This window comes from Micromys minutus (assembly GCF_963924665.1).
Source record: "Micromys minutus genome assembly, chromosome: 25".
Lineage (NCBI taxonomy): Eukaryota > Metazoa > Chordata > Mammalia > Rodentia > Muridae > Micromys > Micromys minutus.
Window position 1 is genome coordinate 21,854,338 of NC_137960.1, and position 14,076 is coordinate 21,868,413.

The following is a 14,076-nucleotide window of genomic DNA, read 5'->3' on the forward strand; positions in this document are numbered from 1 at the left end:
TAATGACACAGGCACTTGTTTAACTCCAACACTCAGATGCTAGGCAGGAGAATTGCCTCGTGGTTGAGGCCAGCCTAGGTTATATTAGAGCATGGCCATTTCTAAAAATACCAAAAGTAGGGAAGGGGCCGGGGAGATAAAATTTTTAATTTTTTTGGAGACAAAAATCACATTGTTTAGACCAGTTGGGTTACAACTAACAGAGATCTGTCTCTTACATCTCCTGAGTGTTGGGATTAACAGTGTGGACTAGTTCAACCAGGCAACAACAATGCTGGTTGAAATCATCTTACACACACACACACACACACACACACACAGGCCAGTTATGAATAGTTTACAAATCCATCCCTAGTACAATAGGAATATTACTAGCAGGATGATCTCCCTTGATTACCATTGGCCTGGGCCATTCCAAACACTCCACCTTCAAACACACTGGTCAATTAGACCATAGAATTGTTGTCTTTCTCAAACCCCTCCCTCTTTGGTTCAGCAGCTTAGCCTCTATACACATTGACTATCCAAAATAGCTGTTTCCTTCATCCATCTTCCATTGCAGGACAAGGTCTGCACACCTGCTTCTCCACCTGTTTGACTACAGCTGTATCTGAAGCCTTTATCTGTTGCTGTGAGAATTTCAGTATTCAGTTTGCTGTCAATTTGTGGGTTCTTGTTGTGTTTTGTTTGCTTTAATGGAATGTATAGATACCAAAATTTAGTCAGAAAAAGCCACTGGCATATGGTCTATTACTGAAAATGAATAGGCTAGGTGGGCGTGGTGGCATGAGATTTAGTCCTAGCACCTGGGAAGGCAGAGGCAAGCCGATTTCTGAAATTAAGGGCAAACCTGGTCTACATAAGGAAGATCTTATCTAAAAAGGAAAAGAAGAGAGAGAGAGAGAGAGAGAAAACAAAAAGATGAAATGATGGAACAGTAAAAATGTATAGGCCCAGAAATGCTATACGAAGCTTCAGTTTGTTAGTGACTAATATAAGGTATTCAAGAGGGTATCTGATTGCCCTCCATCCCCCACCCATCTGCTCCCTTTTGCCTCTGATTTTCTTTGAGAAAGAAAGGCTGTCCCCTAACTGTACCCAAGAATGATGCCTTTTCCTTTGGGGAAGGTTTATTTGGTTTACAGGGTAAAGTCTGTCATCAGGAGAAGTCAAGGAATCCCAGGTGGGAACCTTGAGGCAGGAAAGGAAGCAGAAGCCACTGAGGAATGCTGCTTCCTGGCTTGCTCTTCATGGAGTGCCCAGCCTACTTCCTGTTTTTTTTTTTTTTTTTTTTCTGTGTATGTAGCCCTGGCTGTCCTGGAGCTCACTCTGTAGACCAGGCTGGGTTTGAATTCACAGAGATCCACCTGCCTCTGTTTTCTCAGTGCTACGATTAAAACCAGCTCTAGTCTACTTCCTGTACTTACCTGGTGGGCCAGCCTATGAGTGGCACTGCCCACAATGAGCTGTGTCCCTACTGAGAATCTCGAATTTTTATTTTTTATATACATAGTCTGTGTTTTGGAGTTTTGCCTGCATGTATGTCTGGTAAGGGTGTCTGTGCTTTGGAGTTTTGCCCATATGCATGTTTGCCCTGGAACTGGAGTTACAGACGCTTGTGAAGTGCCCCAATTGAACTTGGGTCCTTAACCACTGAGCTATCTCTTCAGTCCCGACCTTGATCTTCTAATCTCCTTTCTTAACTTCTGAATTGCTTGGTGTACTATGATGCCTGGCTGAACTCCTGGACTTTTATTATCATTGGTGGATGTCTTAGTCAGGGTTTCTATTCCTGCACAAAATATCATGACGAAGAACCAAGTTGGGGAGGAAAGGGTTTACTCAGCTTACACTTCCATATTGCTGTTCATCACCAGGGGAAGTCAGGACAGGAACCCAAGCAGGTCAGGAAGCAGGAGCTGATGCAGAGGCCATGGAGGAATGTCACTTACTGGCTTGCTTCCCATGGCTTGCTCAGCGTGCTTTCTTATAGAACCCAGGTCTACCAGCCCAGGGATGGCTCCACCCACAATGGGCTGGGCCCTCCCCCCTTGATCATTAGTTGAGAAAATGCTTTACACCTGGATCTCATGGAGGTATTTCCTCAACTGAGGCTTCTTTCTCTTTGAGAACTTCATCTTGTGTCAAGTTGACACAAAACCAGTCAGTACAGTGGATTATCATCTCTTGTTAGCATTATTTGATTTGAGGGATGTTTGCATAGTAAACATGTATTTTCTTTTTCAATGATTCATATACCCCAAATCCGTCTTTGATACTCAAATTGTCTCAAAATTAGTCTATTTGTACCTCCGGCCATTGTATTCTCTGGTGTGATGTTCTGTTGACATAGTGTGCTGTCCTAACTGCTCCAGATCCCAAACCAGCTCTTTTTTAAAAGATTTACTTATTTATTTTATTTATGAGTACACTGTCGCTGTCTTCAGACACACTCAGAAGAAGGCATCAGATCCCATTACAGATGGTTGTGAGCCACCATGTGGTTGCTGGGAATTGAACTCAGAACCTCTGGGAGAGCAGTGAGTGTTCTTAACCACTGAGCCATCTCTCCAGCCCTTGTTTTTATTTTTTTGACACAGGGTTTCTCTGTGTAACCCTTGATGATCCGCCTTTTATATGCTTGAATTAGATGTGTGTGCCACTGAGCCTCACTGTAGCTTCAGACTCTTCTAGAAATTGCTACATAGAGCAGACCTATCTCAAAATGACAGATGCTCCTGCCTCATTCTGTTGAATATGGAAATTATAGGCACAAGTCAACATAACATGCCTGCTCAGAAGTGTGCTTCTGGTGGCCCAGGTCAGGAGCATGCAGTATGTGATACGTCCATGCATCAGACATTGCAGAATTGTTCAAAACTCAGTTTATTTCACCTTCCATGATGGGATTTAGGAGTAAAGGGAGCATCATTTGGCCTTGCTCCTCAGGGCTTCACACAGCCCAGTTTATGTAGTATGTATGATCTATACATTTTTAAGAAAGGAAAGTTTAATTTGAGGCCAGCCTTGGCTGTATAGTGATCAAGGCAGAAAGAGACCCATTCTATCTACCCAGTGGATGCTCAGTCGGTATTCATGCAAAAAGCTGAGCCCATAAACTGTGCCTTTGTCTGCTCTTCGGAGGTAGAGAGCTGGACACCTATGGCTTGCTGGCTGGCCACTTTAGCCAAATGGGTGAGCTCCTGGTTCAATGAAAGACCTGGTTCACTGGGAACAGCTTTGGAAACTTGACCTTTGGCCACCACGTGTGTACACATGCATACATACGTGAACATGCACAAAGATACCAGTGCTCACCTTTGTGTCTGTGCAGTACAAGTTTCCCTGTCTGAGCATCTGTTTCCACGTGATGCAGAACTCTTGATATCTATGGCCTGCTTTTATTTTATATCTCATATGTAAACTTAGTTTGCTGTCAAGTTTCTTGTTAAAGAGCAAAAGTGGAGTCAGGAACAGGAGAAAGTGGGAGGGGCCAGACAGTGGATGGCTACTGCTAGCTGATCTAAGCCATGGAGTGCTGGGCAGAGCTACAGAGGTTGCAGGCAGCAAAACTTCCTGCCAATGTGCGTACATTTCTTCTTAGAGAGCTAATTTGCATCTACAGATTGCAAGATTTGTTTACCAGGTGTCAGGAATGTCAAAAGATTTGCTCATTTTTCTGTATGTGAGTTTGTCTGTATGTAAATAAGTCCACCTTATGGTGTCCACAGAAATCAGAAGAAGGCTTTAGAAACAGAAAGCTAGGTGCCACCACTTGGCTGAAAATAAAATCCAAGTCTTTAGCACTTGTAGCAGTTAAAAATTTGTTTTAATTTTTTGTTTATTTAACTGAGCAGTTTTTCTGCTTTGTTAATAACCAACCTAGCTGGGTGTGCCTATGCACTCCTTTAGTCCCAGTACTTAGTACTTTAGTCCCAGAGGCAGAGGCAGGCGGATCTCTGAGTTCAAGGCCAGCCTGGTCTAAACAGAATGAGTTCCATGATTACTAGGGCTACACAGAGAAACCAGGCCTCTTTATTTAAAACAAAACACGAACAACAACAAAACCCTGCCAACCAAGCTAAGGATGCTGGAGTAAGCCTGTGAGCCCAGCTCCTGGAAAGTGAAGACAGGAGTTCAAAGTCATCTCTGGCTGTATAGAAAGCTAGCCTGGGCTATTGAAGACCCTGCCTCAGAAACAAACCAAGAAAGAAAAATAGACCCCCACCCCCAAAATAATTTTAAAATTCCCATATCTGAAGACTGTCTTCATTACTAGCTAACCATATAACTTCAAACAATATTTTATTAGGTTTTGCTTGCCACACCAAACTGGACAGAAAAAGGGGGACAGGAGGAAGCACAATGAGGTCTTTATGGGCCAGATGCAGGTGCAAGATTAGGGGTTACTCTCTCAAGGGGGGATCTCATGTAGTCCAGGCTGGACTCAGACATGCGGTGTAGCTGAGGATGACCTTGAATTTCTCAGCCTCCTGCCTCCACCAATGTATTATTTCGATTATAGGTGCATACCAACACGTTTGTTGTGGCTGCAACCTTGGGGTTTGTGCATGTTAGGCAAGCGGTCTGCCAACTGTTACAGCTACCTTCGATTCTGTAGTGATAAAGTCTGACATGTTTCCAGTATGTGTGTGTAGGGGGTGGACTAAAAGTAACATACTAATTTACTGAAGAGATTTCTGAAGGTTTCACAGGGTGGACAAAGACAGGTTTAGTTTCTTCACAATACCGTCTTATCAACATGTGTGTGTGTGTGTGTGTGTGTGTGTGTGTGTGTGTGTGTAAAACAGAGAGGTCATAGCATGTTCAGAGCATCACAGCCCTTTTGTGGAGGTCAGAGGATGAAATAGAGACAGACAGACCATAGCTTGTGCTTAGCATCAGAGTTCATATATGGAGGTTGGAGGACAACCTTGGGGTAAGTCTGTTGGGTAAACTTTTACTTGCTGAGCCATTTCCAGCCTCCTCTGATTTGTATTTCCACAGTATGGTATCTTGTTGCTCTGCTGAGGATTTTCAGTTTTGAGGCTCCTAGCATTGACCAGCCTGTGAGCTTCCTCAACAGCTGTGTCCCTGGGGGTTCCCAGCACCTGGCTTTCACTATAATTTTGTTTCACATTTCGGTAACATGACAATTATGGTATCGTTTCCTATCCTGTGCTGTGGTGATCTTTTGCCCTTCTTTTGAAATGTTTTCATGCCGGCATGACATGGTTGTAATCTTAGTACCAGGAGGATTGGCAGCAGAACCAGTTAAGCTCATGACTTCAAAACCACCCTGGGTGACATAGAGAACATACCCCTCATTAGATACAGTTTCCTGTTGTTGTTGTTGTTATTATTATTATTTTGATATTTTTCAAGAGGGGATTTTTCTGTGCAGACCTGGTTGTTCTGAAACTTAATCTGTAGATCAGGCTGGCCTTATCTTACCTGCTTCTGCCTCTCAGGTTCTGGGGTTAAAGGCCCGTGCTACTACCACATGGCTGCCTTTTCAATTTTAATTAACTTTATTTTTTATTTTATCTAGCCCCTCCCCCATGATTGTTTTTGTTGAATCTTTTTCATCTAGAATTATCACGTGAAATTAAAATGTCCTGAATGCTTCACTTCAGTGGCATGTTTGTGGGGCTAGGAGTCTTTTCTCCCCGCTCATTCCTTTCTGCACTGTGTCTGGTTTGTGGTGGGTACCATTAGATGTTGGTTGAATTCAGTGGAACTGTACGTACATAGTGAACATCAACATCAGTGTGAGTGTGTGTGTGTGTTTGTATTTTTATTTTTTGCACTATTTTGGGAATAATAATTTTCAAAATGTTTGGAAAAGGGTCTCACTATGTAGTCCTGGCTGGCCTAGATAGACCAGACCAGCATGTGACTCAGGCCTCTCACCTCAGTCTCTGAAGTTCTGAGATTACAGGCATGTCCCATGTCCTGGAACAGGTGGTGATTTGGGCATTGAGTATTTAATAGGTCTCCAATGGTCTGCACTGGACACTTGACACACATTCCATCTTACAGCAGTCCTCTGAAAGACTTTCTGCCTACGGCTAGTGAAGCAATACATACATTGGGACACACAGAGGCCAGATGGCTTGCCTAAGGCTGTGGTTGATGGGGAGTCAGGATGTGGGCTGGAGGTCTGCTCATTTTGTCCACCATTTCTCTTAGCTCTAGTGACAATAAACAGAATAGGTGGGAAAGGAGCAAAGCCCAGCAGCGGCTGGTTGAGGGATGGTCACTGAAGAGGAAAGAGAATCAAATTCCCTTTTAGGTCTAAAAATACTTTCCTTACTTCATTGAATGTGTGTGTACATGTTTGCTTAGAGAACAAATGTCAACAGGAATGTCTTCCTCCTAACACTTAGACTGGCTGCCCAGCAAGCCCACAAGGTCCTCTTACGGCTGCCTCCCCAGTGCCAGAGGGGTGGCATTCAGCATTTACCCTGGAGCCTCAAGGTAACTAGGTAGACATTCTTCTACTGAGAAATCATCTCCAGGCCTCCAGCAATCTTGATACCAGATTTATCCAAGATTTCAGATTACATAGATTTTTATTTTCTCCCTCCTGAAGGCAAGGGTTTCTCTGTGTAGTCCTGGCTGTTGTAGGCCCTGGCCTCAAACTTGGAGGTCCTCCTGCCTCTGACTCCAGAGTGCTGGGATTAAAGGCCACCACTGCTCAGCATGGACACAGAATATTGAGTTGTGATTGCTCATTACACTTGTACTCAGCTCTGTTAATTATGGACAGCCATAATTCTCCAATGACATAATTACACCAGCTACCAGTCAGGGACATCAATTTAATAATGGCATCAGTGGGGTTTGGGCCATTCCAAGGACATATTGATCTTGGATAAGACATTATTCCCAGCACTCAGGATGATGAGGCTAGCATATTGTTTGAGTTCAGAGCCAGCCTCATGTCTCAAAAACAAAGCAGGAGGAGAAGGACGAAGGACGAGGAGGAATTACCCATGTTAACAGCATTATAGGGCTGAAGCCATGACTTCTTGCTGCTCTTTCAGTGGACCTGGGTTCCAAGCAACCACAAGGCATTCCCAATTCAGTCCAGAGGAATCTAAAGCTCTCTACAAGGCACCAGGCACACATGTGCATAGATTCAACGTGTAAGCAAAGCACACACATAAAACACGGTTCAAATTGTTTTTTGTTTTGTTTTGATTTTTGTTTTTTTAACTAAGATGTTTCTGACAGAAGCAGGCAATTTTTCACATTTCCATCAAGCCTGCACTGTGAGGGTTGTGAGGGTGAGCCTCAGACCTCTTGGGGTCTTGATGGCTTTCTGGATGTTCTCCCTGACCCCAGACCCTGACACAGGCATTTAACAGACTTCCAACTTTCTACTCATATTTTCCCCTGAGGTCTGTGATAAAATAGCCCAGGTTTGTTTTCATGTTGGGGCTAGCCCTTTGCCCTTGACACCTACAAGCTATCCCTAAAGTTTTTTTTTTTTTTTTTTTGCATTGCAAAATCCTAAAGTTTGGAAACACCCTTCCATGTCCAGAAATGGAGCAAGCATGCAAGCTGTGTTTTGTAGAAGTTTCAAAAGTCTTTTCTCACCCCTCTCCTGAAGATACGGTTCCTCTGTATATCTCTAGCTGCTCTGGACCTCGCTCTATAGAGCAGGCTACCCTGGAAATCTAGAGATCTGCCTGCCTTTGACTCCTGAGTGCTGAAATTAAAAGCATGCACCACTACCACACAGCTGTCAAAGGACCTTTTATTGAGAGTTTAGCTGTGTGACCCAGGTTGGCCATCAAAACCCTCAGGGAAATGAGTGCTTTTTATCTTATTTTATTTAATATATATTACTATTGTAGTTTTCTGTCTTTATGTGTGTGTGTTTGGATGCCTGGAAACCAGAGAAGGAGGGACAGGGTCAGATTCCCTAGAGCTGAGTAACAGGGAGGTGACTGTTAGCAGTGTGCAGTAGATGCAGGAAATTAAACTTATCCAGAGCAACAAACCATCCATATCTTTAAATTTTTTAAAAGAGATTTATTTATTATAGCTGTTTTCAGACACACCAGAAGAGGGCGTCAGATCTTATTACAGCTGTTTTTTTTGAGCCACCATGTGGTTGCTAGGATTTGAACTCAGGACCTCTGGAAGAGCACTCGGTGCTCTTAACCATTGAGCCATCTCTCCAGCCCCCATATCATTAAATTTAAAGAACATTAGCTGGATAATAATTTTTTTTGAAACCATACCACATAGCATTTCTAGACCTGAAGGAGTTGGGAGGTGTCTCATGAGATAGGCTCAATATTTTATATCTATCTATCTATCTATCTATCTATCTATCTATCTATCTATCTATAAAATATACATACACATACTTATACATATACAGGTTGTTTAGAGACAAGATCTCATTTAACTTAAGTTAGCACCTGGATTTACTATGTGGCAAAGGATGGACTCTTAATTTGCAACACCTTGCAACAGCTGTCATTCTTTTCTGGGGGGATGGGCATGTTGAGACAAGGTCACACTGTGGCTCTGACCAGGTTGTGTCCTCAAATTCCAATTGCCTCTCAAATCATGGAATTAAAGGTGTGAGCTATCGTAATTGGCCAAACAAAAAGTGCAATTCTTTTTTGTGTGTTTTCTGAGACACCAGGCTGACCTTGAACTCATCTACCTGCCTCTGCCTCCTGGCTGATTTATTTTTAAATACGGGCATGTGCAGGGCTGGAGAGTTGGCTCAGGGGTTCACTGGCTCATGACCATCTATAGTAGGATCTAAAGCCCTCTTCTGGCATGCAGGTTTACATGCAACAGAGCACTCTATACATAACATTTAAAAACATGTGCAAGCATGTGTACATGCACAGGAAAAGCATGCGCTCTTAAGGCCTCCTTCTGGCTTCTTGTAAGCCCAATGTTATCTAAATTCTCAGCTGAGACTGTCAAATCTTAAAGATGTAGGCAGAGGAACAAACTGTAATGGGAATAGAATCCCCTAAGTCTGAGCCTGTGTGCACCCACATTCTACCCCAGTGTTGGATATGAGGTGTCAGTGTAGCTCTTTCTTCAACCACCCATCTGGCCAAGATGAGCTTTGCATTTATTTAGTAACTAATTTTTCAGAATAGTGTGTGCTTCCACATTCTCTGAAGGCGCCAAGTATAATGCTGTGTGGGCGGAGCATCCCTTCTCTCTGAGCATGATTTATTTTGTGACTGTTACAGGTAATACATTGATTTAAAATGTATAATCATAACATAATTATATGTTCTGTGTCGTGGTAGCATTACTAAATATTGAGCAACCAATGGGAAGGCAGATATATGCACATACTTTCTACAAGTATGTGCATATATCTGCCAGAGTAGGCACAATCTCTGGGACAAAGTCGTGGAACTCGAAGGGTGGGGGTCTGCCCTGAATGACCGGCTGGTGGGGTTATACACTAGCAGGGTGCTCTGGACGTTCTTTGAGAAGACAGGATCCTTGAGGTGACTCAGAGGGCTAAGAAAGGCTGATCTAAATTTGACCCCTAGGACTCTAGTGATGGGAGACAGTTAACTCCTCAAACTAATCCCTTTGAACTCCACTTGCTATGAAGTTTCACACAAACATAGACATACACAATAAAATAAATAACATAAAAGAAAAAGGAATTGGGATGTCTTTCAAAGTTGACAACATCAGTTAAATGATGGAGAACTGTGGTCCACTGGTCCAGCGGTCCTCCACCCTGAACAGATGTGGCCTGTGTTTCAGTTACTCCTTGGTTGCTTTGGTTCTCCATGGAGCCACTCCCTTCCCACCCTAACCTCTTTGTAGCTCTAGCTGTTTTGGAACTCACTCTGTAGACCAGGCTGGACTCAAACTCTCGTGGATCTGTCCGCCTCTGCCTCTTGAGTGTTGGGATTAAGGTGTGTGCCACCCCTGGGCCCACAGCAGTTCTCAGTGTTTGCTCTGTTTTCACTGGTGCTATGGTTGGGCCAGATTCCCTTGGTTTCCGTATAAATATTTAACAAAAAGATGAATTCCATATAGCTATTGGGATAGGTAGGGTATGTGCACCTTTCTTTCTTTTTTTAAGAAAGATTTTATTTACCTATGTATGTGAGCACACTATAGCTGTCTTCAGACACACCAGAAGAGGGCATTGGATCCCATTACAAATGCTTGTGAACTCTGGATGTCTGGGAGAGCAGTCAGTGCTCTTAACCACTGAGCCATCTCTCCAGATCCTATGTGCACTTTTCTTCTTTGCCTTCCCTTTCCTGTCTCTCTCTCTCTTTGAGGTAGACTCTTCCTATACAGTGTGACTAGCCTGGTACTTGCTATGTGTCTGAGGCTGGCCTTGAACTCATGGTGGTGCCCCTGCCCCAGTTTTCCTTGGGTGCTGCAGTAAGGAGCATGGGTATGTTTTTGTTGTGATTAGTTGAAGGCAGTGTCTCACTCTCCATCTCATCCTCCAGAGTAGTAGAAGTTAGCTCTCTTGTCACCATCCCATCCCGTCTGTCCCCTGCCCCCATCTGTGAATTAGTTAAAAATTTTGTACATGACAGGGCAGTCTAGTGGATGGTGTAACAAGGGAAATCTAGGAACAGGAGCATGGAGTTTATTAATAGAGCACTTGCTTAGCGGGCAAGGGCACCTAGGTTCAAGCGGAAGTACTAATAAATAATGAAATAAATGGGAAAACAAATGCTGTACAGAAAAGCGCGCTTTCGTGGCAGCCTACAAGCCTCAGAAGGGAGGGTGATGAAACACAGGCCTTCCGGCCCACACTCTCGTTCTGGTTGTGGGAATCTGTTCTGAATTCAACTGCAAGTGGAAAACCCATTTTTGGCCTCACAGCCAGGCAAGCCATCCTGCCAATCCTGCAAATGCACTGCAGAAACTTTGGCCCCAGGAGGCAGGAGCTTGGGCTTGCTTCCCAAGATCTGTGCAGCTGTCAAGGTGGCTGTGATCAGTCCCTGTACAGTTTTTTGGCAGTGACCTTGGGCCAGCCCAGCTCGCCACAGCTACTCTGCCACTAGAGAGTCTTTGCCGCTATTACAGCAAACGCAAGGGAGCGATCGAGGGGGGAGGGACGGGGGGGGGGGGCGACTGCTCTTGGTCCTGCCTTCCCTGGAGTCTGGCAGGTGTCACGTGGTGCCGGCTCCCTAAGTCTACTACTCACTGAGCATGGGTGCAGTCCAGATGTGTGTGTGTGTGTGTGTGTGTGTGTGTGTGAGTGAGAGAGAGAGAGAGAGAGAGAGAGAGATTGTGTGTGTGAGATTGTGTGATTGTGCTAGCGAGCGCACACAGATGTTTAATCCCGGGCTCAGGTTCAGCTCCTGGGGAAGTGGCTGGTTGACCATCAAGCCGGTATAAGAAGCCTCAACCTGGGAACCCAGCTGGAGGTTTGATGAGAGGCTTGGTTGCAGCTGATGATCTTGGGAGGAGACAGAAAATACCCCCACTCCCAAAGGTTCAGGTTGGAGTGTGCCTTCTGGTAAGGCGCGGATTTCTTTGGGCACTGAAGGTCATCAGCTTACACACAGTCTTCCATCTCTGTAGTCACTAAGAGCGTGCCGATTGTATTTTGAAAACTCCACCCCCTCTCCTGTCCACATCCTGTCTTTTTCGCTTCTAAGTGGCTGATTGTCATTTTTCAGTCCGACTTTGTCTTTGGACATTTATTGACAAAAATCAAATAGCTGTTTCTAGGCCAAGCGCCGGCTGCACCGAGGTGTGGTTCCCAGGAATGAGACACGCAGCCCAACAGCTGAGCCTGCGCTGTCCTCACTTAACCTCCCCGCTTTCAATATCGCCAATATTTAGCCTTGCCTTATAAAGTCAAAATGCACAATACCTTCCAGGGTTGCTGTGAGCCCCGATGCCCCCTTGGGCTCAGGGCTATCTCCTGCCCGGTGATACAGAGTAGCTTGCCCCTCCCTGCGCCGACCTGCCCTGGTGCCACCCAGAGGTTCCTGCTCAGGGAGATTCCGCCATCGATCCGATGGTGGCGACCTGGGGGATTTGAGAACATTGTCTTTTGCAGAAGCCTCCTGTGATTTCGGTGGCGGCGACCAGATCCTCTGCAGAGAACTCCATGTCGCAGCTTGTGGCTGCCTGTGTCCTGTGGTGAGAGCCCAGCCTCACAGGAGATCCTTTGTCTGGGATAGTGCTAGGCTGCGAAGATCACTTTGGAGTCTCTAAGCTCTGCCTTGCCATTGGCTGCACTCTTTGTGGGGCTGTTTTTGCAAAAGGCATGCCCAGCACGTCTACAGTGCTGGCAGGCCAGGGCTGCCTTTAAACACCATGATAATGATACCAAAAGCAGTTTGCAGAGCTGCTCTCTGTGGAGGCTTCCTCTGCAGAAGCAGGCAAGATGGCTACCTCGTGGGCTTCTCCGTGAAGAATGCAGAGGCTAATTAAGACAGACTTTTAGGGGGAAAGGGGGCATTTCCCTCCATCTTTATTTATGCAAGGTTGTTGGTTGTTTTTCTTTCCAGTGACTTTTAAAGTATACATTTTACATAAGCTCTTCAGGGTCTGATTGACTAACATGTTGGTGGTATTAAATGGTATAAGTAGTTTTTACAGAGAAGTAGCAAAATTTTTGGCGGTGGGGGGAGAAGGGTGGGAGCTGATATATATGTATATATATGTATATGTATATGTATATATATATACATATTTTTTTAACGGAGGCTTACATTTCAATTTTACTTTTTTTTTTTTTTTTAATTTTAGGTTACAAAAGAAAACAAGAGGCCCCAGAGGGAAAAGAAGCCCAAAGTTTTAAAGGTAATCAGCTCTTGATGAAATGATATATATATATATTTCCATTTTATACAGTATTTTTCTATCATCTGAGGGTGAATTTACAGTACAGTGGATTTGGATTTTCCCAGGTTGTCAGTGGTTACATGAATTTTCACTCAGCCAGAGTTGCTCCCCCCCCCCCAACCCCTTACGGTCCACATTAGCATCCTTTATTTGCAGCTTATAAATGTTGCACAGAAGGAAAAGTTTACATGCAAAGTGTTGAATAATCCTTTTTCTCCAGCTCCCTTTGTGCCATCTGCATCTTTGGGCTGCACCCTGTGGACATCAGCTCCATGGTGGCGAAGTTGACAGCCATGATTTGGTTGTGATTTAAGAAAATTTTAAACATCTAGAAAATACTGTTGTGAAATCTGATATGTCATTTTCCCAAGTGTGGGGGAGGGGAGATGACCTTAGAGTTTTTAGTTCAACTTCAAGTTCACTGAGACCTTATAGTTAAACTCTAATTGCTTAATGTGAAGTGTTCATTATGCCATATTTAATTTTGGCTGCCATGGATTTAAGGAATCAGCACGTTTTACTTACTTTGTATAGATTGCATGCTGAGAGTTCAGCATAACCTGATTTGGTTGTTTGCTCGGGATCTGTTTGCAGTTTTGTTACGGTATGGAAGAGTTAATTTAAAAGCCTATGGCCTCACACGAAGTTCAAGGCTATCTAGCTTTAGCCTTGCAAATTGCTTATGGGTTTAAGATTTCCAGCTCTACAATGCAATACTATGAATGTTAGCAATTGTTTTCATTGTAGAGGAACTATTAGGCAGCAGAACCACCTGTCTACAGAATTGTTCCGTGTGTTTAATGTAAAAGGATTTAAATGTAATTATAGCTTTGTCTGCAAATAAAATTTTAGCCCTCCAGCGTGCTGAACTGTGGCAGATCCTGATTTTATTCGTTGCCCCCGTTGTGTGACTTTTAAATGCTGGCTCTGAGAGACAGGCATTGCCTTGCTTACTGGTTTCACTGACCACTTTGAGGTTTCTGTTTCCTGTGTGCACACAGCAAGGGCAAGAACATTTATTGATCAAAGAAGAAGTGCTTACTAGAAATTGACCACAGTCAGCAAAGTGGTAGGCTCTGTGGAATAAGTGTGACTGTTTGGCATGCATTTTCATGAGGCCTGGGCAAATCAAGTAGGGGTTGTGTGTAGAGTACATTAAACCAATTTATGTTTTTCATCATGTGATTCATCTGTTGGTAACCTTTCATACCTCCTAATTGTAGCCCATCACTG

General features: G+C 44.1%; 1 protein-coding gene across 1 annotated transcript in view; it reads left to right on the forward strand.

Moving 5' to 3' along the window:
- TET1 (tet methylcytosine dioxygenase 1) overlaps positions 1 to 14,076 on the forward strand; it is a gene marked incomplete at both ends in the record, with an annotated part of 62,542 nt that overhangs the window by 2,628 nt on the left and 45,838 nt on the right. Inside the window, one exon of the mRNA XM_080938211.1 lies at positions 12,748 to 12,801. Coding sequence (XP_080794337.1) covers positions 12,748 to 12,801 — 54 coding nt within the window. The remainder of the gene's footprint in view (positions 1 to 12,747; positions 12,802 to 14,076) is intronic.